This window comes from Scyliorhinus torazame, chromosome 16, assembly GCF_047496885.1.
Source record: "Scyliorhinus torazame isolate Kashiwa2021f chromosome 16, sScyTor2.1, whole genome shotgun sequence".
Lineage (NCBI taxonomy): Eukaryota > Metazoa > Chordata > Chondrichthyes > Carcharhiniformes > Scyliorhinidae > Scyliorhinus > Scyliorhinus torazame.
Window position 1 is genome coordinate 186,734,086 of NC_092722.1, and position 25,713 is coordinate 186,759,798.

At 46.0% G+C, this 25,713-nt stretch overlaps 1 protein-coding gene across 6 annotated transcripts in view; it reads right to left on the reverse strand.

Annotated features, from left to right (window-relative positions):
- Window positions 1-25,713, reverse strand: part of LOC140393304 (CREB3 regulatory factor-like) — a 134,844-nt gene that overhangs the window by 48,208 nt on the left and 60,923 nt on the right. For 5 of the 6 annotated variants that reach the window (XM_072479615.1, XM_072479611.1, XM_072479613.1 and 2 more), the window contains one exon: window positions 8,032-8,250. In XM_072479615.1, coding sequence (XP_072335716.1) covers window positions 8,032-8,040 — 9 coding nt within the window. In that variant the 5' untranslated portion in view covers window positions 8,041-8,250. Of the gene's footprint in view, window positions 1-8,031; window positions 8,251-25,603; window positions 25,690-25,713 lie in introns of those variants that run through there. The other variant, XM_072479614.1, reaches the window with a different exon arrangement.

The following is a 25,713-nucleotide window of genomic DNA, read 5'->3' on the forward strand; positions in this document are numbered from 1 at the left end:
TCTGGCAGCAAATCCTGTGACAATAGGGTCCTTTGCGACAAACACAGAAAGCAAAATATGTTTGACTGATCCAAGAACAGGAAAGAGCTTGCTGTGCTCCTTGTCCTTAAGAGCACTACAGGGCTTTGCAGGTTACCTTGGCAGCGCTGCTGTGACTCAGTCTTCCAGGAGACAGTTACAGCTGGATTAAAAGCATCGCGTGTAATCGGATATAAAAAAATATTGAGGACTGCAGGAACTTTTACTCTTGGAAACCTTTAACTTGCTCCCAACTAAGGATGAAAAATGCTCAAGGGAAATTGGGATTAAACGCACAGGCCTTAGTCGTGGATCAGCCGGTACTTGCTTAAGTCGGCAGGACATAGTTTCGGACCCCATGCACCCAATGCAGAGAATTAAATACACGAGATGGGCTGGAATTCCTGGGCTGTACTGCGGGAATACTGCCACTGCCAAAAAGGCCACCCTTTGAATGAGACATTTAACCAAGGCAGTGTCCATCCACCCTCAGCGGATGTCAAGATCCCACAGCACAGCTCAAAGAAAATCAGAACGTTTATTCCTCAAGCCCCATAAATAATGATCTGATTGCTGTTGTTGGACCTTGCGTGCACAAAGCAGAAATTGATCCCGTTACCCTACACTATTATATTGGTGACCACATTACTTAATTGACTGTGAAGTGCTGTGGGATATTCAGAGGTCATGCAAGATGCTATGTTATTGCAAGTACTTTAATGTTGGCCCTCGAGTATTTGGCCTTTCTTACGCAATAGAATTCAGCCTCTGCGCCAACACTGTTGCCAACTGCGCCCTGGTGACTTAAGTGCCAGCTGTGGTATAGAATCGCACAACACTGGAAGCTCCCAGAGTTACCCAATACAAACAGTAGCAGTAGGAGGATGCGATAAGTAACGTCAGTGGACACAGACCAGGAAGAAAAATAAAGCCAGTGCAACCAGCCTGAAACCTCTGCTGCTCATCACCATCCAGTGACTCCTCAGGATTGAATGGATCATGGGGTGGCACAGTGGTTAGCACTGCCGCCTCACGGCACCGAGGACCCGAGTTCGATCCCCGCCCCGGGTCACTGTCCGTGTGGAGTTTGCACATTCTCCCAGTGTCTGCATGGGTCTCACCCCCACAACCCAAAGATGTGCAAGGTAGGTGGATTGGCCACGCTAAATTGCCCCTTAATTGGAAAAAAATTAGTGGGCTCTCTAAATTTACAAGGAAGAAAAAAAAAAAAAAGAATTGAATGGGTCACAACCAATGAAATATGTTTGAATTATAATCATCGTCTTCCGGTCCAGCAACACCTCAAATTTAAAATTCTCATCTTCTGCTCAAATTCTTTGCAACCTCCTACAGCACTGCATGCAACTAACTGCAAGCTCGGTTCTATAACCCGGCCCTCGAACTGTTCCTTTGCCCCGTCAATGCCGGCTTGCCTCAACTTTGTAACTCCCTCTCCTAAAGCTCTCTCCCACTTCAAGAAGCTTAAACCCCTTCTCTGCTCAAGCCTTTGAGGTCAGCTAATATCTTGAGCGTCTTTACCTTTCTGTGACGCTCCTTGGAATGTTTTATGACGCTAAAGGTGCCATTCATAAGTTGCTGTTTAGGACTGGGCTGGACAATATGGTGGCAAACTGACCAAGTGCTTATACTAACTATCCTCGAGGTTGGATGGCATAAAACCTGCTTATTAAAGTCAGAATTCTCTCCCTCCAGTACAAAGCTACTCCCCTATTCATGACAGCAATCAGAGGTCTATAGCTATCCTCAGCCTCAAAGAGCTCTCGATTGTACAGGCTTGGGTGTACAATGCAAGTTGCAGTATGACTAAAAAGGGAGACGTTTTATCAAAGCTTTTCATCTTGAATTCAACAGGACAAATGCAAGAAGGTCAAATTTCAAATGGTCTCAACAATTTATACTACAGGAAGAAAGGATGCTGATTGGTTGGCACATCATCTCTGGATTGGCCCAGACGTTGCCAGGGAGAAAGCAATGAGAAACTGGGTAATAAAAAAAAAATGCAAGGCTTGAACATATCCCTTTTGTTTGCAGAGGAAGGTTCCTTGCATAGGAATATACAGGCACGCCTTTTACTTACGCCGTAATTGGTTCTGGAAAACCACATCGTAAGTTGAAACATTGCAAGTCCGTTTTTCCCCGAGGAACAAAGTTATAAAGCTGGTGTTGTAAGGTCAAAACAGGGTGTCAATTTATAAATGTTATCTGCCATTTGTCATAGCTCAAACGTCATAAAGTTGAGGACTGTCTGTATGTCACTTCTAACAAAAATTAGACAAGTTTAGAGCACAACTATTTGTCTTAAATTGGTTGTTAATGAAGCTATCAGCGCACTCAGGATTGTTCAGCAAATGCTGCCTACTGCAGGCGACTTCTTTGGGTTCTTTGGAAACTAAACAAAAATTGGCTGGAATGCTTCAGAATTGCCTGAAGACATTCTTTAGTTCCCATGTTAGAGGTCAGCAGTGTACAATTATTCTTTTCTGACACCTTAAATTCGGGGCACCTTAAAAGCTCCTCCACTATCTTGGTGTTCCTCAATTCCTGATAGCCCAAACCCAGCCCAATGTCTCCTGGTATTAAAAACCAAATGACAAACTTCCCACAACTGGTGGAACTATGGCCTCAAGAGCACCCCTTCCAATAATCAAAAAAGAAAATCCACATAAAAATGATTAATCCCAACTAATAAACGGGTCAGACAAGTCCAGTAAAACTCAGTGAGGGCGATTTTAAAACAATACAATTTAGAGATGCCAAAGTTGCCTCCACTCATGATCCTAAGGCTGCTCAGATTTCACACAAAGCAAGGTGGATATGAAGGATGTCACATTTATGCATGTGCTAAAAGTCAGACCCACCAACAGCACCAGTGCCCAGGACAACCCTGCCGAAGTCACAGCAAAATTCTACAGCTACAAGAGGGAGTCGGAAGCTCAACTGTCCTCTCCTGTAATGTCCCACAACCAAATGGGGTGGCACGGTAGCACAGTGGTTAGCACTCGATTCCTGGCTTGGGTCACTGTCCGTGCGGAGTCTGCACATTCTCCCTGTGTCTGCGTGGGTTTCCTCCGGGTGCTCCGGTTTCCTCCCAAAAGTCCAAAGATATGCAGGTTCGGTGGATTGGCCATGCTAAATTGCCTTCAGTGTCCCAAAAAAAAACGTTAAGGTGGGGTTACTGGATTATGGGGATAGGGTGGAGGTGGGGTCTTAAGTAGGGTGCTCTTTACAAGGGCCGGTGCAGACTCGATGGGCCGAATGGCCTCCTTCTGCACTGTAAAAAGAAATGAAAAAATTCTATGAAATGAGGCTGGTGAGACAGGGTTAATGTGTGGGGTGGGGTTGCAGTTACTTGGTAATAGTAGATTAAAGAGGGGGTGGGGGGCTAATTGAGGTGTTTAAGGTGCTTGAAGGATTTAATGAGATAGTTAGAGACTTTGGTGGAGGAGGAGTCCAAAACAAGGGGTTCAGAAATGTTCAGAGGGGAGTTGAAGTGGGGTTAATTTAAAGTTCCAAAGTGGAAATTGTTGGTTTTTGTTCCGCAACGGGCTATGGAGCCACGGTAAACATAGAAAGAGAAGCAGCAGGAGGCCATTCGGCCCTTCGAGCCTGCTCCGCCATTCATTATGATCATGGCTAATCATCAAGCTCAATACAGGGCCTCGAAAGGTGGAGTTCAGAAACCTAACAGCCATGACCTAACTGGATGGTGGAACAGATACAAAGTGTTGGGTGAGCAAGTCCTGGTCCTCTGTACATTTTCTGATACCTTGCCACGAATAGTGGTCTGGGGTAAAGGGTTCAGAATGGAGAAGGAATCAGATAACCCATTACTCTCTGCTGCTTCGGACTTTGAGCACAGTAATCACCATTAATAGGGCTGGTTTAGCTCAGTGGGCTAGACAGCTGGCTTGTAATGCAGAACAAGGCCAGCAGCACGGGTTCAATTCCTGTACCGGCCTCCCCAAACAGGCGACGGAATGTGCCAACGAGGGGCTTTTCGCAGTAACTTCATACTTGTGACTTAGAACATACAGTGCAGAAGGAGGCCATTCAGCCCATCGAGTCTGCACCGACCCACCTAAGCCCTCACTTCCACCCTATACCCGTAACCCAATAACCCCTCCTAACCTTTTTTTTGGGTCACCAAGGGCAATTTATCATGGCCAATCCACCTAACCTGCACGTCTTAGGACTGTGGGAGGAAACCAGAGCACCCAGAGGAAACCCACACAGACACGGCGAGAACGTGCAGACTCTGCACAGACAGTGACCCAGCAGGGAATCGAACCTGGGACCCTGACGCTGTGAAGCCACAGAGCTATCCACTTGTGCTACCGTGCTGCCCCATATTATTAATAAAATTTTATGCAGTACCAAGGTAGTGCTGCATTGTCAAATTAAACATTAAACACAGATCCTGTTTGTCCTCGACCATGGGCTTAATGATCCTGTGACATTATTTAGGAAAATGGAGATCTCTCCCTGGTACTGGGTCAACATTTATCCCTCACATTACATCATTAATGAAATCAGATTCCATGCCTCATTAGTTCTTTGTGGTGTGTGTGGGACCTTGCAATCAATGGCAGTGAAGATATCAAGGAAGCCACCAGTCTGTCAAGAGGTACTGAATCGGAGACCAGGAATAATCTGTTGAATTTCCAATCCGTGCTGGAGTTAACTAAAGGAAGTGAAGGGCTCCATTTGGACCCAAGTATCTTTGGCTCAGAGGAGATGGAGGGGAGGGGAATGGAGGTGGGGTTGAGAGAGAGGAAGATTTTGATCCACATTACCAGAGCAGATTATCTCATTGCTGTTTGTTGGGACTTTGCAATTTGGCTCCTGTACCTGCCTAACAATGACTACACTTTAAAAGCGGGCTCTTAAGAGACATCCCAAGAACATGAACTATCATGCCACACAGTGAATGACTAATCAGCCAAAGACGGTCCATCATTAGGTATTTCACCTCTCACACCTCACCAAAAATCGCACAGAATTCACATGGCAGAACTCCAATGTTTATGCTCTATACGAGTCTCTTTTCACCCCATTTCTTCAGCAGCGTCATCTTATTCCTTCCTCGCTTATCTAGATTCCTGTTGTGTTTCCTCATTAAAAGATTTGCTCCCAGGCAAACGCTGCTTTCTAATCACCTCAATTCCCACTTGATGACACCCGGTGGACTCTTTTCCTAAACTTCTCAACAGCACAAGAGAGTCTGACAGGCAATCTATCGCACCAGGCAAGGCCGTGTTCACAGCCAAAGTTTTTTTTTTTAAACCCTGAAAACCCTGAAAAGATAGAAAAAGAGCAAGGAGAGGGAAGGAACATTAAAATGTCAACTCGGGATATGTGCAGACTTCCTGGGATTCCAGTGAAGTGTAAAAAGATATTGCACTGGACAGACAGACACATGCACACCAAGCAGACAGAGACAGGAGGTACATTAGACAATGTAAACCAAAATGAAACTGATACAATCTGCAACTTCCTCCTGGCTTGGTTGGAACTGTCTGCAGCAATGATAATGGGCCCTCCATTCTCCAGGCGATTGGGTTCGTGTTTTTTAAATTTCTGCAGGTGATCTGGCAAGTAGCCATAGGAAGAAGCTCAAATATATTTAGAGGTGAAATAAAGATGACACTCGGGGCTGCCTTTTGCAGCAGAGGACGTGGTGGCCTTTGCTGTTGTTTTCCAATGGGACGACAGTGTGATCACTCTCCTCTGGCCGCTCCCCAGTGGTCATTCGCCATGCCTGGAGACACACTGTTCCTGACCAAGATAACTGGGAGTGGGCACAGCCAGAGCGTGCTCTCATCCCATCCAGAGGTGCAAGTCAATCGAGAGGGTGCAGGGGTAGTCCCTCTCCAGAGCACCAAAGCTCTTCATTCATTGTGACCGTAGCCTTAATGGGCCCATTCACACAGTTCTACTTCTTCTTTGGCTTTCTTCGGCCTCCCTCAGTCCACATCACAATGTTATCCACCCATCCAATTTTTCTTTCCCCCCCCACACCCCCCACTTGCTTTTTCCAACAGCATGGTAGCACAGTTGCTTCACAGCTCCAGGGTCCCAGGTTCGATTCCCGGCTTGGGTCACTGTCTGTGCGGAGTCTGCACGTACCCGCTGTGTTTGTGCACGTTTCCTCCACGTGCTCCGGTTTCCGCCCACAGTGCAAAGATGTGCAGATTAGGTGGATTGACCATGCTAAATTGCCCTTAGTGTCCAAAGAAAAAGGTTCGGTGGGGTTACTGGGTTACAGGGATAGGATAGAGGTATGGGCTTAGGTAGGGTGCTCTTTCCAGGGGCTGGTGCAGACTCGATGGGCCAAATGGTCTCCTTCTGCACTGTAAATTTTATGATTTAACCATTGGCAGGGCCAGCCTATTGGGTCTTCTGTCCACGCTGGTGGTCTTTCTCGCTCTAACTGTACTCAGCAACCCTTCGATATCCGAGCTTCTACTTGATCTAAACCCTCTCACTGGTCTTTCTGTCCATTTGAGGGATTCTGCGCATCCTCTGCCATCAGCACATTTCAAAATGAAACACAAACTCATTATCGAGAAAAAAAAAAAGTATTTCATTTAAATAGCACCTCTCACAATCTCAGGATGTCCCAAAGCACCTTACAGCCAATTAAGTACTTTTGTAATGCACTCTGTTGTGTTGAAGAAAGGACAGCAATTTCCACATAGCAAGATCCCGCAAGCAGTAATCCACTAACAACCAGATAATCTGTTTTAGTGAAGTCAGAGTTGGGATAAACATCGGCCAGGACACTGGGGAGAAAACTCTCTTGCGCGTCTTCAAAAGAGTGCCATGGGATCTTTTACATGCACCTGGAGGGGGGAGGCCATTCTCATCCGAATGGCAGCACCTCTGCCAACAGTGCAGCGGAGCTCCCTCAGTACCTTTTACTGGAGTGTCAGCCGATATTTTGTGCTCAGTCCCAGAGCGAGATTTGACCCCAGTAGAAATTCAAGTTATGGGGTGGGGTGGGCGAGAGAACTAACTTTGTCCATTCTGGAGGTTTCATTGCATGACACGCTTTCTCACCCATCTCACTGTTCAGTTATAATTAACAGCGTTGAACTAAAATCAATGATGGTGCCCAAGAAATTACTCTTTAATTGGATAAATATTTGAAGCGGAAAGATTTACAGGGCTATGGGAAAAGAGAAGAGGAGGTTTAGGACGAATTGGTTTGCTCTTTCAAAAAAGGCATAAATGGGCCTTCTCGGTTCTAGAATTTTATTTCCTGGGGATTCCGGGGCAATTTTGGAAGGTTGGGAAGCCCAAAATTCCAATGCGGCTCCTTAGCCACTAGCACATCCCAGCCCTCCCTAGGCCAACAGGCGGTGATGATTGAGGGGCTACAGGGGGTGGGCAGAGTGGGGGACGAGATACGCTCCAGGGAGAAATGAAGGAAAACAATAAATAATTCATCAATTGCTGGCAGGAGAGTTGTCCAAATGTCACTGGATCAGAAACGACAACTTTCATACAATCATGACTTGTTAAAAAACCTACAAGGGGGGGGGGGGTGACGGGGCTTTCCACAACTCGGTCATTCTGATTTGTGAGCTAATTAAATCCAGCTTGAGCCTCTTCTCCGGGATATTGTCAAATGGCGAAGGAGCCCTAATTAAAAATGTTCAACACAGCTGTGTGCAGCCTGCTCACTTCCAACATACCAACAGAAAATGGCCAAGTGATGACACAAAGGCTTATGTGTGCACGCGGGCGGGAGGGGGGGGGGGGTGGGTTAAGTTTATGTCATAAACATAGCAGAAGAGAGGGTCAGGGAAGTCTTGTTCTGCTGAAGCTTACAGGCCCTTCTGTGGCTAGGTGCAGGCATGCGAGGGCATACACATTTACAGAGACACACAACACATCCCAGTCCACAGGTTGTTTTTTTTTGGGGGGGGGGGGGTTTAAGGAAGGGGTGCGAGGTAGTGGGTGGGAAGGTTAAACAGGAGAACCTCATACCTGTGGCATGACCGAGCCTAGAGTTGGCGCTTAAAATCAGGGACAAAAAATGTGACAGGCACTCAAAAATCAGTTGGCACGAAATCGCTTTCTACGGCAGCACGGGTTGGTCAAAACTCCCCAAGGACAGCAGCAGTTCAGCATTCATGGATGATTGAAAAAAAATTTACAGCTCAAGTCTTTTCCATCCGGCAGCATCCAATTTCTTCAACGTCAGCCCTATGACGGGGGGGGGGGGGGAAAGAGAGAAAAAAGGGAAATACTTTAAAGAGATTCTGGCACGTGTATTCATTGATGAGAAATATTTAGGTTGTCCACAGAAACAATCAAAGCCTTTCCGCAGCCACAGATTTTAACCTGGCGCAGTTAAAGCTGGAAAAAGTCAAATCACATGAACACAGAATCCTCTTCATAGTTCTCAGTCACGAAGGGGCAGTGTAAAATTAAACACCTATTCCAGGGAGAATGAGAGAGTGCACGGTATGCTTACCCGAAACTCTGCTTTGCAAAATAGACAGGACATCACAAGTTAAAACTCTTCACCGTTTCATGCTACCCACTTGTAAAATTGGAAAAATAAACCAATCGTCAAAATATCTGACAAATCATAACAAAAAACTTGTGTGAATCCGACTTGGCTACAAATTCTTTTGACCAAAAACTTATTTTTAAAAAAATATAAAGTGAAAGGAACTTTTGGCAAATATCAACATTCTTTCTCTTATCGCCTCGCCAGACTGCTGTAGTATTTGGGCTTGTACATCTCAGGGTCATTATAATTTGTATTATTGTTAAACAGCTCGATTTCAACAATCTTCAGGACGGAATCTCGATCGCGCAGAGAAAGATTTGAAAACTCCCAGGCTTCTTTTGTTCTTGAAAGCAGTCATAGGCATTTTAAAAATGAGATGCCTATATTGTGTTTTCAATCTGCAAGTTTTCCTCAACAACAATAACTTGCGTTTATAAAGCACCTTTTTTTACATTGGAAAACGTCCCAAGATGCTTCCCAGGACCGTGAATTAAATTTGGCAAGGACAGGTCACTAAAAGCTTTGCCGAAGTGGTAGTTTTCTTAAAGGGAGGTAGAGGTATAGAAGCTGAGAATTTTAGGAAAGATATCACAGAGTGTGGGATGAGGTAGCTGAAGGCGTCACCACATAAATCTCTTTAGTCCTGAGACATCTCTCCTCAAAACGCCAAAGCCTCTGGAACTGTGGTTTCAGTCAGCTGACTTATTCCCTTTTCACTCAATCCTTTCATTGTGAAACACCATGGGATAATGAGCTATTTTAAAAGATTTTCAAAAAGTAGGCAAAGGAACAAATGGGGGAATTGTTACAGAGCAAATTGGTGCGATCTTGCACACATGAACTAGAAGGATGATAGAAGCAGATCCTATTCTAATTCTCAAAAAGAGAACTGGATAGATAGCGAAAAAGGATACATTTGCCAGGACTCCAGGGAAAGGGCAGTGGGCCTAAGGGATTAGCTCTTTCAGTGGAGCATCCTGAAGGTAGAGCGGTCAATGGTGGAGCAATGAAAATGGGGAAGACGCCAGTGGCTAGAAACTTTCTACCTCCCAGATTTTCTTCACTCCACCATTACGGAATATGCCTTCTGGTTCTCAGGGGAGGAGAGCTGTCTTGCGACGAAAAGAGGTGACATCCAGAGTGCGGAAGGCTTCGAGTTTTACCAGTGATTGTTCTGCAAAAGGAAAAACGTGTACGAGATATTTACCTCAAAAACCAGAGTGCTTGGGCAGGATTGTAAAACTTAAGGTAACTTAAGCGGATCTAAGGCAGAAGTCCTGCTAACATACAGGGAGCCAATGGAGGTTGGAAAAGACAGAGCAATGGGTGAGCAAAACAAAGGAAGTCGCATTGATCCAAACACACCATTATCTAGATTATGCTTCCTCCAAGTCTTAATGACAAATTATTGCATTGAACAACGATGGTCAATTGCAAATGTATTTACTCAGAAATGGTTTAGAGATCTATGTGTGTGTTACTTGAGCTTATGGCCATCATATTTAGCTCAGAATATAATTGATCACGATTCCCATTTACAATTACCCCTATTGATTAAATAGTTTACATACCATGCGTGTAGCAACACAGCAGCAAGCTGAAGCATCAACGGGGCAGATTTTTTAAAAGTACTATTGGGCAACGAAAGAACTGCCCCATTAAAAGCATGTAGGCGGACTCCTGGGCACTAATGAAAAATAAGTAAGATTCTCCCTAGCTTTGGCCCACATTCAAGATTTCCCAGTTAAACAAACAGCTCCTTGATTAAACAAGCAACGCGCAAAAAAAAAAATAATTAAAAGCCATGGAAATTCAAAGTGTCTCAGCCACATGTTTGGTCTGGTCAGTCCAACACACCAAGTGTCTGTCTAGACAACACTCTCCCCCATTTGAGTTTGGGCCAGGAAGGTCTCTATCAGAGAGAACACAGCTGCACAGTGCAGTCCTGATGCTAAATAAAAGCACTCACTGTCTCTCAGTCGACTGTCACAGTCTTCAGGAAACTTGCATCTACCAGAGGCCCTGGTGCCAGAGGGTAATAGGCCATGATTTTCTGGAAGGCTCTCCACAGCAATAGTGGGAGCAATTTTAATCTGACCAAATTTAATCTGGCCTCTTTTACCCTGCCTCACTTTACTCAGCATTAAAATTCCCCCTGGTGTTGTGGATATTGTAGCACTTTGGTAATGTTCGACTGAGGCCTAGACTAAATAACAACGGGTGACAGGGGCTCCAATTCCACCATAGCAGGTTGGGGCTATTCAAAGAACAAAGAAAGATTACAGCACAGGAACAGGCCCTTCGGCCCTCAATCAAATAAATTTAGATTAACAAGAAGCATCAATGATGATCACCATACAACCACCAGACTTTCTATCAAAAAGCCCATCCGATTGGTCAATGCCCTTCAAGGAGTGGAATCTGCTGTCTTACCCAGTGAGGCCTACTTGTAATTCCAGACCCAGAGCGACATGGTCGTCTCTCGACTGCCCTCCCTCCCTAACAGCACTGTGGGCATACGTAAACCACATGGACTGCAGCGGTTCAAGAAGTGGCTCACCACCACTTTCTCAAGGGTGATGAAGGGATGGGCAATAACTGGCAGCCTAGCCAGCGATGCCCACATCGCATGAACAGATCATAAAAGATACAGCCTCAAGCCCTAGCAGCCTATTCAGCTGTGGTGTAATTATCTCATTTCTAAATACAGCTGGAATATTAATCACGTTTTGGAATGTAGAAACCATGTATATTTTTTCATAAGTAGGCTCTAACCTAGCAACTGCCCACATAAAAGAACTGGAAACTATCCAAATAAACACCGCATGCTTTAATGACAGCCTACCAGCGGGGGAGCTGTAGCACTTTTTTTTTTCAATCTGCCAGATCCTTGGCCTGCAATGCACTTGGGTTCCAACCAAAGGGCATCACGGTAGCACAGTGGTTAGCACAGTTGCTTCACAGCTCCAGGGTCCCAGGTTCAATTCCCGGCTTGGGTCACTGGCTGTGCGGAGCCTGCACATCCTCCCAGTGTGTGCGTGGGTTTCCTCCGGGTGCTCCGGTTTCCTCCCACAGTCCAAAGATGTGCAGGTTAGGTGGATTGACCATGCTAAATTGCCCTTCGTACCCAAAAAGGTTTGGTAGGGTTACTGGGTTGTGGGAAAGGGGGGGGGGGGGGGGCGCTTAAGTAGGGTGCTCTTTCCAAGGGCCGGTGCAGACCCAATGGACCGAATGGCCTCCTTCTGCACTGTAAAACCTATGATTCTATGACTGCTTGCCTCCTCTTCTCAAAATACTGCCTATTTTCTAATATTTTGACATTATTTTAAAGATGACTATAAAATGAGATTGATGTCTGTTGGGGCTGGCCCATTTATCTGAGTTACTTGTTCTGAAAACTACACTTGATCTGAACAATTAATAAGAAGCATTACAAAGTATTTAAGCATAGAAACATGGCATTGGGCTAAAGAGGTGTCCACTCCTCTTCATTTAACCCATCGACATCTCCTTCAGTCCCTTTCTACCTCATGTTTATAAGCTTCCCCTTAAATGCATCTATGTGATTCACCCCAACCATCCCTTGTGGTAGCAAATTCTACACTCTAACCACTCTCTTGGGTGATAAAGTTTCTCCTGAATCCCCATTGCTTTGATTAGTGACCATCTTGTACTAATGGCCCTCAATACCAATCTCACAGACAGTACAGATAGCATTGCTAGATCTGCCTTATTAAACCTTATAAAAGACATTATTAATAGGGTCATCCCTCAGTCTTCCTTTCTAGACATAAAAGAGCCTCAACTTGTTCAATCTTCACCAGTGCCTCCAAGGCACTTTTGGAGACCAGAACTGTTCTCAGTACTCAGTATCTAATGTGCGATACATGTTTGACACTCTTTGCTCTTCAACTCTATCCTTCCAGAAATGTTGCAGACATAGGGGCTGAATGTTATCACTGACAGGAGGGTCGGTACCAGTTGACATAAATTTAGGATAATTGGAAAATGAAATGTCATCAAGAGTAGGGTTGGGCGGGAAGAAAGTCAAGTAGTGCCAGGAGTCATGACCTTTAATGCACAGCCTGAAAGGGTGGAAAAAGCAGATTCACTGGCTCTCAAAAGGAAATTAGATAATTACTTGAAAAGTAGAAATTTGAAGGGTTATCAGGAAAGAGAAAGGGGGAGGGGGAGGTAGAATAGGACCAATTGGTAACCCTTCAGAAAAAAGGGCACACTGGATTGGCTAAATAGTCATCTTCTGTACTGTATGAGTGAGTCGCGGATATATTTATTTTAATTGCAATTCAAAGATCAACTTAAAGTGGCCGCAGTATTTTTGTTAAAGTCCTTTACCTTGGTAGCTAAGGCAACTAAATGATACTCCAAAGATTATCCACAATTTCAAGGATTGAGAACAGGCAGGATTGATATGCAAGTCATGCAGCAAAGAGCCACTTTGTTCTAAGGCAGTTAATTGGATGACTAACCTATTCAAGGACATAGTGTACTTTTATGGCCAAACCTTAGCACCATTCGCGGAAACAAAAAGGATATCTTCTCCGAGGTTTACATGGCAAGAGCGAACAAACTATTAAACAATCAGAAGTTTACTAATCTCACCTCGCACGTTATTTACTCATACTGCAATGAGGGGACGCACTTTCCGCATCTACATAGTGTCAGCTGGTTGCATTTAAACAAACAAGTTGGCTTGACACAGACTAACAATAAAGTCCATGTTATCCATTTGTAGGTATCTGCAGTTAGAGTAGTCAATTATTTTTCTTTTCCAGTGAAGGAGCAATTTAGTGTGGCCAATCCATCTAACCAGCATATCTTTGGGTTGTGGGGGTGAAACCCATGCAGACATGGGGAGAATGTGCAAACTCCACATGGACAGTGACCCAGGGCCGGGATTCAAACCCAGTGCTAACCACTGCGCCACACTCCGCCCCAGGTATGTGCAGTCGTAACCAATTGTGAGCTCTTGCATCTAGTTTACTTACCATTTATCTGTCCCCACTGTAAAATATGCTTCTGACAACGAAAAAAAATCAGGAAATTTCAGTAAGTGAGATTCACAACGTCCAATGTGGATTGTAATTTTTGTCACAAATCCAACAAATAAAAAAGTATTTTGAATAAAATATTTAAGAAAATTCATAACTTCACGTAGGAGTCAAAACAATTACCCTAGGATTAAAAGTACAATTATCTACCAGGGCCGTTTTACATCGTCCTACACAAAGCCTTCACGCTGGGGAATGTAATCAAAAGGCAAAGTAAAGTCTTTTATTTTGCTTGATTTCAGGTCCGGTTTATTATAGATTGTGTTGCGATAGTTGATGCTCGGTGTGATTCTGGGTGACTGTCTAGGGTTAAATGGTATGAAGTTCAATTTCACAGTTGCTGCTTCATCTGCCTCAACCCAAGGTTGGCAGTTGGGCAAAGCTTCCATCTGCTGCCGACTACAAAGGTATCAGGAACAGTTGTCCATGTGCTGGCAGCTGCAGTGTAGGTTCAAAGTCACGCGCATTGCTGTTCCCGTCACCTTTCCAGTTTGTGGGAGTGCACTTAATTATCAGTGTTCGAAAAAGTAGACCTTCAGGATGAATTTCACCTCCAAACCCAAATACCAGTACCTTTCCTGAATCTTTGTTTCTCTGTATGATGAAGCCTATTTACCAGATAGTTCAGAAGTGTAAATAACATTCTCCCCCACCTGAGCGTTTCCAGCACACAGTTCTTATTTCCGCTTGCGAGCATTCTGCGTACATATGCATGTAGAATCAACTGGAATTAACGACGAGATTCAGGACTTTTGCTGACTTTGAAACAGTCAATAAATCTGGTTATTAACTTACCCTGAATGTTACAGTCATGGTAATATTAATCACATTTCATAATGACAAGAAAATAAATTTTATTTTACAATACAGTCAGCAAAAATATGAAAAGTTCTGTCCATTGGCATGAAAAAGGAAGGCTTTAATTTAATAATCTTTATTGTCACAAGTAGGCTTACATTAACACTGCAATGAAGTTACTGTGAAAAGTCCCACATTCCGGCGCCTGTTCGGGTACACAGAGGGAGAATTCAGAATGTCCAAATTAGCACTTCTTTCGGGACTTGTGGGAGGAAATGGGAGCGCCCAAAGGAAATCCAAGCAGACACGGGGAGAACGTGCAGGCTCCGCACAGACAAGTGACCTAAGCCGGTAATCGAACCTGGGACCCTGGCACTGTGAAGCAACAGTGCTAACCACTGTGCTACCGTGCCGCCCATTGAAACTCAGGATTCAAGCCGGCAGCTTGGAAGGTTCACTTTGTAAGAGTGTGTTGATATCGCAAACTCACGACTGAGCTCTGTTTGCATAAATAGAGACTGGTAAATCCAGTTCAGAAGTAATTCCACCAATACAAGAGTTTGTCATGTGGAATTACGATTACAGCTACTTCCTTGATCATCTGCAAAATTGGGTAAAGGGATTTTCCATGCGAGGACGTGAAGGTCACAATCAACTGGACCATTGTCATTTCACTTCCGGACCTTGCACCAAATCCGAATGGGGAGTGATGGGCCAATCAATGGTTGTCTCTTTGATAACTGTGCCAGACAGATCCAATCCAGTCCTACCGAGTGCGAGTCAACAGCAGGAAATCCAGCACTAACTTGAGCCGATATTGACAATCTTGGTTAGTGGTGTCACAAGAATGTTTCAGGGTGCATACCAGTGCAGTAGGATCTATGCTGGCATGGGTAAAGGAAGAGGAGGAATGGTGAGTGGAAACTCAAGTGGAGCATAAACAGAGGCCATTCGGCCCAACAGGTCTATGCCAGCTGCTGTGCTTGTTGTACCTTCAACCTAAAAAATTCATTGTGAAATGGAGTCCTTTTCCCCCCCTCTCCATCCTTCACTGGGTGACACGTGCAAGGGAATGGAAAATAAATCCAGCTCATAGACCAGGATATGATATAATTTAAATGTAGTGAAGGCTGAGGAAGGGAAATCCAATCAAAGTGGAAAGATCCCAATTTAAATAATGAAAGGTTTCAGTGAATCAATATAAAGTGCTCTTCTGAGATTGGGTGGAGACTGAAGCTGGGCAAGAATACAGAAAGTTAGCCTGGACGAGGTGTCCATTTCCCAAAACTAATATCCCTCTGCATGGTGAGCAGAGTATAAATTTAATAAAAACAGTATCTGGGTTACTTGGTTTTAGAAAAGGATTTGCATTTCTGAATGGTTCAAAAGCTACAATCAGACACCCTAAGAGAGAAGCCATTGGGGTGCAAAAAAAATAAAATAAATACAAATGGGGTTTGAACTTTTGAACTTCCAACCCCCAAAAAAGGAGTAATGCCATGAATGAGCCAATCTCCACAGCTGACACTGCTGGCAGCTCGGCCATTTCCCTTATTTTCTCAACTGAATGGCCGGTGTTTTTCTGGCCGACCATTTTACAGCACACTTACAACAAGTCAAGGGAGGGGTTTCACGGCACCTTGTGGCAAATGAGCACAAGGGGCCAGACCACGGGCAGTTCCTGAGGCCACCACAAAAGATTTGTGGCTCAAGACCAAAAAGGGCCTTTTCTAGAGAATCTACAGGCCAAGAGGTCACAGAGCGGAATCCGTGGCAGGAATCCCAGCTGCATTTTCCTCCTCGCTGACCAAGCGTCGCGGAGATCATTGGAGATGGCAGGGATGGAGGGGGAAGCAACTTTCTAGCTCATCTGATTACGATACGAAGCCAACAACCTAGAATGGAATTCCCCCTGCCCTGCCAAGCCATTTTCAGGTGAGCAGGTTGCAGCTAAGGAATCTATACAGTTGCACAGGTAACAGACGCGCAAGTCCAGACAAGCTCACTCTCGCATCTATCACATTAATGCCAAGTCAGTGGTTCTCTGACATTATTAATCTTGAGCCTATGAAAACAACAACTTGTCGCTACACCACACCTTTAACCAGGGTTCCCTTCACACTTGCTCAACACCCGCCTCAGCGCCTCAGAAAATGGATTTGGCTGCAGCTAAAACCATGAACTCGGAAGGTCACAAGAGTGGCCACTGCCCAGCTCAGCGGGTAGCTACTCACGTCAGGAAGTCAAAGCTCGTGGATTCAAGCCCCCTCCAGAGACTTGAACACCTGAATCCAGGCTGACACTCCCAGTGCAGAGCTGAGGGAACGCTAAATTGTCATAGTAGCCATTACCCTGGATGAGATGTTGAACGGAGGCAGCAGCTGCCCCCTTGGGTGGACTTTAAAAATATATTGCAGGGCACAATTTCAAAAAGCAGGCAGTTGCTCTCTGGTCATTGGGTCAATGTTCATCCCTCAACCCACATCACTAAAAGAGGTCAACTGGTCATTATTCAGTGTTGTTTGTGGGAACTTGCTCTGCACAAGTTGACCTTGCATGCCCTGCATTGCAACAGTGCTGACATTTCCACAATATTTCTTTGGTTGTGAAGCCTTGCGCAGCATTATATAAACACAAGCTTTTCCATTCCCTTTTTGAAGATCCGTCTTGTTCATAATGAGTTCCTGATTTTCACCAACTTGGGAAGTCCACAGAGGGGCTGGTTTAGCACAGTGAGCTAAACAGCTGGCTTGTAATGCAGAACGCCAGCAGCACAGGTTCAATTCCCGTACCGGCCTCCCCGAACAGGCGCCAGAATGTGGCGACTAGGGGCTTTTCACAGTTACTTCATTGAAGCCGACTTGTGACAATAAGCAATTATTATTATTATTATTATTAAGTCCTGTCAAATGCGCGACACTTTGCTATACTGTCGAATCAACAGCTCTCCTAAATAGGGACTGTTCCCTTGTTGTCGTGGGATATGCTCGAGTCTGGCAATTTGCTGCATTCTTTCTCTGGCAGGTAAGCAAGAAATGTCCCACACAAGTTATGACCCCACAGGCAAGATGGGAACACACAGGGCCTCAAAAAGCGGTAAAGGATGACAGATGGAATGTGGGAGGCAAGACTTTTGTCCTCCAGTTATAATCATCCTTGGGATGTAGGTACCACTGGCACTTATTGGCTAGTTCCCACTAGCACCTCGTCAAGGTTCTGGGCCTTCTCCATGTGGTGCGGTGTCCACAGGCACCATTAAGTTCTTCCGTGCTCAGTGGGAACCGCAGCGTCTGGGGAGCAGTCTCGACCCTTTTATATAATCACATTTTGGTTTGATGTTTTTAAGCTTAATTTGCTCTTTATTCCTTTCGGGGGCTGCCCCTTTTAACTTGTCCCTCAGTTTTCTTTATTTAGTTTATTTGGTTCAGTTAAAGTAGTTAAGAGTCCACGTGGCATCTAGTTTATGCTGGCTATTCCTTGATACAGCAGTTATTTCTCAAGCCGTTTCAGAGGGCAGTCGAGATGGAACGACTGTATCGTGGATATACATCCAGGACAGGCCTTAGAAAAAGGACAAGAAAATGAATCCTCTGGGTTTATATGATAATCAGACAGCTCCAGACCCACATTTTAAAATTGCCGCCAAATTCTATTTCCAGATAAAAAAACTAATTCAAATTTTCCAATTCATTACATTTAAAATGCTTCGGAATAGTTGAAACAAGTTACAAGTGGAAGGTACAGGGGAGGGTCATTAAATTAGAAGGTATTGTTCAACAAAGTATCGCCAACATGGCAAAGTTAACCGTCACATACCTATCAAGGATTTGGCAACCATCCCTCGACCCAAATTCATTGAGCACTTTACGGGAATGGGGAGAATTGCAAGAATTCGGGTAGAAATCCATTACAGAAATCAGAGTGAGGCAGAGTTTCTGTTTTGGGCGCAATTGGGAAATCACACCCAGAATGTGCTCGCAATTGCACTGGTTAGAAATCAGAAACCCAGCACTAAGCAAGCAGCGAAATAGAACGCAATTGCTTATATTTTGCCCCTTTCCATTAAAACAAGTATTCCTTGATATCTTTAGGAAGCGCAACCTGGTGCAGAAGTTTTATTTATACATCTGAAAGTGGATTTTTCTCGGAATGTAAGCATTTTGAATAAGAGCGGACAGACCATAAAACGTAGGAGCAGAAAAGTGGGCCATTCGGCCCTTCGAGTCTGCTCCGCCATTCAACGAGATCATGACAGGTCCGAAATAATAATCCTCAACTCCACTTTCCCACCTTTTCCAATTCTGCATCCCCTTATTGCTCCATCACTTGTGGATAACCTGAATTTGAAAATCGTCCCTGAACTATTTAATAGTTTCATTGGTGTACACCAGTCAGTTCCAGAATGAATGAAATATCTTTTTGATAATCAATTTTCAACTCGGATCTTGCACCTTATGAAAATGACACAATCCTGGGCGAAATTTACGAGCCCAGCCCACTGCCGGGATCACCCAGCCTGGACTCGTCAGTGGACTTTTGGTTGGACCACCTGATCGCCTGCGGTGGGTCCCACCATGACAGCATTGGAAAATCCGAGCCAAAATAAATAAAAAGCATCCTGAACCAGTGCAATATTGATCTGGGGCCTAATTTGGGTACCTGGAATCTTAAACCAGTGTAAAAGTCGCAGAAAGATTGAGCACAAGTGATTCGGACATGGAACCATCAAATTCTTAATTGTGCAGGAGGTCGTCATTTGGCCAATCTGCACCGATGCTTTGAAAGAGAACGCTTACCTAGACCTGCCTCCTCACCCTATCCCCATAACCTCACCTACCCTACACATCTTTGGACTGTGGGAGGAAGCCGAGTACCCAGAGGAAACCCGCGCAGACACGGGGAGAAAGTGCCAACTCCACACAGACGGTCACCGAAGGCCGGAATTGAACCCGGGTCCCTGGCGCTGTGAGGCAGCCCATAAATGACTTGGATTCAAAAATTTCCCCGGACTTTTGCGCAGGTTCCAACAATTGCACAGAAGCACTGATGTAACTAGTGAAACCAAACAGGACATTCAACCCCAGTTGTCAGGGACAAGGGGTGTTTAAAATCAGCTGAACCACTCCCTAGCTTTTAGCACCAAAACCCCCCCCCAATCCGTCATTCTGTACTTCAGATTGGACCAGTAATTAAAACAGGATTATTATCCAACACCTCTCTCTCTCTCCCCTCTCTCCACCCCCCCTCCCCACCTTCCCAATTCAATATGGTCATCAGGTTTATTCAGTATGTCAATGCACTACTTTAAAAAAATAAAGGACTTCAACAAATGCACTTACCCAAGGTAGCTGGAATTCAAATCACTTTTTCCACTGTTCCCCTGCCTCCTATCCCCAGCACTAAGGAGCACCGAGGGAGGAAAACACTTGAAACACAAGAGTTTTTTTTTTAATGACCCATCTTTCCATTTTAAAGTTTTCATTTGATCAGGGCTACCATCTCAGGTGGGCCATGCCTGCTTTAGCCAGCATTCCCCAGATAAACATTGGGAGTACAAATGTCAGACACAATTAGTGTAGAAACACGATTCATTCTCGTGTCAAAATGCTCTGGCCGGACACAACCGAAATTCGAAAAGGCAATTAAAAAAAAGAAAAATCAATCATTTAGAATTGTACGGCTGGGAGTCCTGCCTGTCCCCTACCAGCTAACCCATCCCCAGTCTCCAATCATTACACTATCCTGACTCATGACACTTCATGCAACATCTCCGAAAGTTAACTTTGAAACATTACAGGAAGATGACAAAACACTGTGCACAGGTCAACTAAGTTTATCACAAGAGTGTGCATCAACCCTTTAAGATATAAATAACATCATGGGGCTTGCGAGTGTTTTTTTTTCCTGTTGCAATCAGAGCGTGGAGCAATTCATTCCTATCTTCTTTAAAGGCCGGGCAGAAGAACATCCCCAAAACATGAATTTGTGACTAGCCCGACTGCATAGGGGACATTTAAAATGAAGGGGAGGTCACATTTTAAAAATAAACGCCTCTACTTGCACGGGTCCAACAGTGCATTACAAACTCCAGTCAGTCCCATGAACTAATTATAGCTGGGACAATTATTCCCGACTACACACACACACACACACACACACACACACACACACACACACAAAGGCTCGAGCGACAGGTGTGCAAGTCTATCAGCTTCCACAGTGAGCCAAGTCCAAAAACAGATAAGTAAAATAAAAAGCCCAAGAATCTCACCCTTAACAGGCTGGATTTCAAAATCTTATTTTTTTTTGTTTAACATATAAAACCTTCACTCACAAACGAAGTGCAGCTGGCCTTGCCCTGGCCACCTTGGGGAACAGTTACAAGTCAGGCTCAATGTATTGATCATGTGGTGAGTAGCAGCCACTCACTGCAGTGTCAGTGAACGACACATCACTCAGCACAGCTGACTAGACGACAGCTAGTCAGGCAGTGACTCAGCAACTTCCTTTCTCTGATCAGATGCCGAATCCCTTTCCCTCAATTTGCAAAGGCACCGATTTTTACAGCATCAACACTGGACTATGGTCAGTGCTCAATGCCCCACATGTACATTCTCTTAACTTCCTACAATCCAATCTTAACCCTACTTCATACAATCCAATCCCTCCCTTCCTCCTTCGTATACTCGTTTTCCATCTGGGGGACACGGTGGTGTAGTTGTAATGTCACTGGACTGGTAGTCTAGAGGCCCAGGCTAATGTTCTGGGGACACAGGTTCAAATCCCACAGCAATTTAAACTCAATTAATAAATCTGGAATTGAAAGCTTGTGGCTAGTCTCAGTAATGGGGGCCATGAAACCACCGAATATCGTGAAAACCCATCTGGTTGACTTATTCCCTTTCGGGAAGGAAATCTGCCATCCTTACCCGGTCTGGCCTACACGCGACTCCCACACTCCCTACAGCAATGTAATACTGCACTCTGAAATAGGCAAGCCCCTCAGCAATTAGGGGTGGGCAATGAATGCTGGCCCAACCAGCGAAGACAACATCCCATGAAAGAAAATAAAGAACATTTTTCAAAACCCTTCTCTCCCTCATGTATTTATCTCACTTCCCCCAAGTTCAACCTTCTCACCACTTTCTGGATAAAGAAATTTCACCCGAGCGCCTTACTGGATTTGCGATCACCTTATAATTATAACCTTTTTTGAAAAAATGTTTTTATTAAGGGATATAACCAAAACCAAAAAGAACAAACAGGAAATCACATAACAAATAAATAACCAACACCCCCGCACCCCACTCTCCGCCCACCCATTCTGCCTCCCATTGTAACCCCAAAGTACCCCAGTCCTCCCTCCTCCTGCTGACTTCTTAACTATCCTTGAAGAAGTTGATAAACGGTTTCCCTCCCCGGGCAAACACCTCTGCGGTCCCTCTCAAGGCGAACTTGATTTATTCCAGCCCAAGGAATTCCGCGAGGTCGCTGACCCACACCCACGGTTTCAGCGGCCCCGAGTCCCTCCGTTCCAACAGGATCCGTCTCCGGGCTACCAGCGAGGCAAAGGCCAAAACGCCAGCCTCTCTCACCCCCTGGACTCCCGGGTCTTCCGACACTCCAAAAATCACCATTCTGGACTCGAGATCCCCTTCACCCTCAGCACCTCAGACCTCACGTCAGCGAACCCCCGCCAAAATCCCTCGAGCTTCGGACAGGCCCAAAACATGTGGACATGGTTCTCAGGCCCACCTGCACACACCTATCCTCCACCCCCCTCTAAAAACCGACTCATCCTGGCCACCTTCATTTGTGTCCTGTGGACTACTTTAATTTGAATGAGACAAGCCTAGTTCAAAAAGGATGCCTTCACCCTCCTCAGAGCCCCCTCCCACTTAACGTCTCCCATTGGGGCGCCCTCCCAGTCTATTAATTCCTTGCAGATCTCCGTCACCCTGCCCTCACCAACCTCTATTTTCGACACCACCTTGTCCTGCAACCCCGGGGGTGGCAAGTCTGGAAAGAATGGCACCCTTTTCCTCACATAGCACCTGTAAGTACCGGAACCCATTCGCGCTGGGCAGCTCATCCTCGTCTACCAATCCCTCCAAGCTCGGAAACTGTCCCCCACAAATAGGTCTCCTAACCACTCAATTCCCGCCCAGCACCGCCCCCGGAACCCCGGGTCCAGCCGCTCCCCCCCCCCCCCCCCCCCCCCCAAGAACAAACCTGTAATTGCTGCAAATCGGAGCCCAAACCTTCCAGCCTCAGGTGCTGCCGCCATTGTCCCCACACCCTCGGGGCCGCCGTCACCACCACTGGGGCTTGCGGAGTACCTGGCCGGCAAGAATGGCAGAAGCGCCGTCAACAGTGCCCTAAGCTAGTGCCCTTACAAGAGGCTTCCTCCATCTGCCCCCACACTGACCCCACCCCCATCCACTTCCTGACCATGGCTACATTTGCTCCCCAGTAGTAGTTCAACATATTTGGCAAGGCCAGGCCCCCCCCCCCCCGGCCAACATTCCCTCCCCAGCAGCACCTCCTTCACCCGCGGGGCTTTCCCTGCCCACACAAACCCCGAGATCAGTGCAGTAAACTTCCTAAAGAAGGCCTTCGGATTAAAAAATCGGAATGTTCTGGAACAGGAATGGAAACCTCGGGGGCATAGTCATCTTTACGGACTGCACCCGCCCCGCCAACGACAGCGGGAGCACGTTCCACCAGATTCAATTTATGTAACTGCTCCCATCCCCGTGCCACCTGGCTGCTCAGAGACCCAAAACCCATCCTCTCTACCAGGCGAGGGGGCAGCTCGCCCAAACTCCTCGCCTGGATCGGGGAGGTCTCACATCTTATAATTATAATCTCCAACTTTAGACTCCCCGATGATGCTCCAATGCAACACGCAGAGTTTCATCAGTTACAATGGAGCATCATTGGATGCTTTCAAGATCAGCCGTGAGGTAAAGCAGGTGACATGGTACCAACTCTCTTTGGCACACTTGTCTCAGTGATGCTAGTCTAGACTTTCAGGTGACTCAAATGAGGGTGCCTACCTGCATGCCAGGGCATGCATGCGCTCCCAAGACCAAATGTGTGTAATGTCCTGGTCCGTGAGTTTGTTGAGGATGCAATGCTGGCAACTCCATATTTAAGCTCACATGCAACAGTTTATAAGATAGGCCTGCAAGACATTTGGACCGACAATGTGTGTCTATAAGACTACGTCATGGACCAGGGTGTAGAGACTCCATCCGTCATCAACATTGACAACCTCACTCTGGAGGTCGTCAACAAGCTTTACATATCTTAGAATCACCAACAAGCTGTCCCTTGATGCTGAAACCAGCACCAGGTTGACCCAACACTGCAGCAGTCATGCCGAAGTTGAGAAGGCGAATGTGGACCATTAGCCAAAAATACACAGCTCTGAGGCACAGACAACTTGTGCAAGCCAAGAAAAGCTTCCAACCCTTTCCTGGGAAGACAGAGTGCCAAAGATGGAAGCACACCAGTGTGCAAGTATCCCCAGTATGTTTGCCCTCTCGGGAGTCAAGCAGCAACTCCTGGGTCATGTAGACTCAATGGCTGAGAACCGCAGCCTCAAAGACAGTGAGCTTGCCACCGGCACAAGACCAGCAGGTCGGCCACATCTTCAATGCAAGATTGCATGCAAGCGGGGTTGGAGTCAATGTACAGGAATTCCTTGCTACTGACCGAAACACCTGGAGACAAGCAGTCGGGCTGTGGAATAGGAGAGGTCAAAAGAAATGACCAGATGCGTGGAAAAGAGAGCCAGCTTGAAGGTTGGGGGGGGGGGGAGAGAGAGAGAGAGAGAGAAATTAATCGACCTCGGGTGTACAGCGGTGGAGGGGACGACACGCATCAATCTGCCTCTACAGCCACAACACATCATTTTCAATACCCAGTCACATCCACACGGGGCACGGTCCATCACATCCAGGGGCACGGTCCATCACATCCAGGGACACGGTCCATCACATCCAGGGACAGGCAGCAGGACTTCCTAATCTTCCAAATCACAACAAACACTCTTCAAAATACCTGGAAAATTGAAACATTTTTGTCCCCCCCCCCCTCTACCCAACTCCTATCACCCACTGTCTAATTTTATCGCCTGGGCTCTATCCAGTAATGCAGTAATACAGGGGTTTCCCACTCCTCAGCATCATGAGGACCCATCTGTCACAGCCAGAAAGGTGGAGACTGCACTCCAGTCATAGAATTCACAGTGCAGAAGGAGGCCATTCGGCCCATCGAGTTTGCACCGGCCCTTGTAAAGGGCACCCTACCTAAACCCACTCCTCTACCCTATCCCCGTAACCCCATCTAACATTCTTTTGGACTAAGGGCAATTTAGCGCGGCCAATCCACCTAACCTGCACATCTTTGGACTGTGGGAAGAAACCGGGGCACCCGGAAGAAACCCACGCAGACACGGGGAGAACGTGCAGACTCCGCGCAGACAGTGACCCAAGCCGGGAATCGAACCTGGGTCCCTTGAGCGGTGAAGGAATTGTGCTACCCACTATGCTACTGTGCCACCATTGGCAGAGTGATTTTTTGCGAATAATGTTGCCCAGCTGCTTTTGACTGATACCCTCAAGCAGCCATTCAACTGGAGGTGTTGGGCAGGATGGGGAACTAGAAATCCCAATCACGTGTGGGAACATGGCCAAATCCCTGGACACTTAAAACACTGGAATCTATCCTCACATGACATGTCAGTGCACTACTGAGGGAGTGCTACACCATCAATGGTGCTGTCGTTTGGACGAGACCGGAAGCCAAGGCTCCATTTTCTCCCTCAGGTTGACGGGAAAGATCCCACAGCAGCACTGCCAGGAAGAGCAAGCAGAGAGTTTCTTGGCCAGCATTAATCCCTCAATCAACATTAATAAAACAGATTATCTGGTCACTGCGACCTCGTGGGATCTCGCTGTGTGCAAATTGGCTGCTGCATTTCCTCCATTCCAACAGCGACTACATTGCAAAGGATACTGGAAAATGCTTTGGAGGGGGTGGTGCTATGCCAATCAAAGAGTTTTTCTCTCTGTCGGTTCCTCGCTGCAATAAAATTAAGCCAGCTCAGACCAGGGGTTGGAGCTAGGGGTTGGTTTAGTATTGCACCTTTACTGCAGAATACCTGATTTAGCAAGAATGCTCCAAGCTCTCCCATTTGGTTCGGCAGTGGACAGGGCTCATTATTTAAAAACAATCCCCCAGCAATGTACTTCACTGAGCCCTTGCAAATCA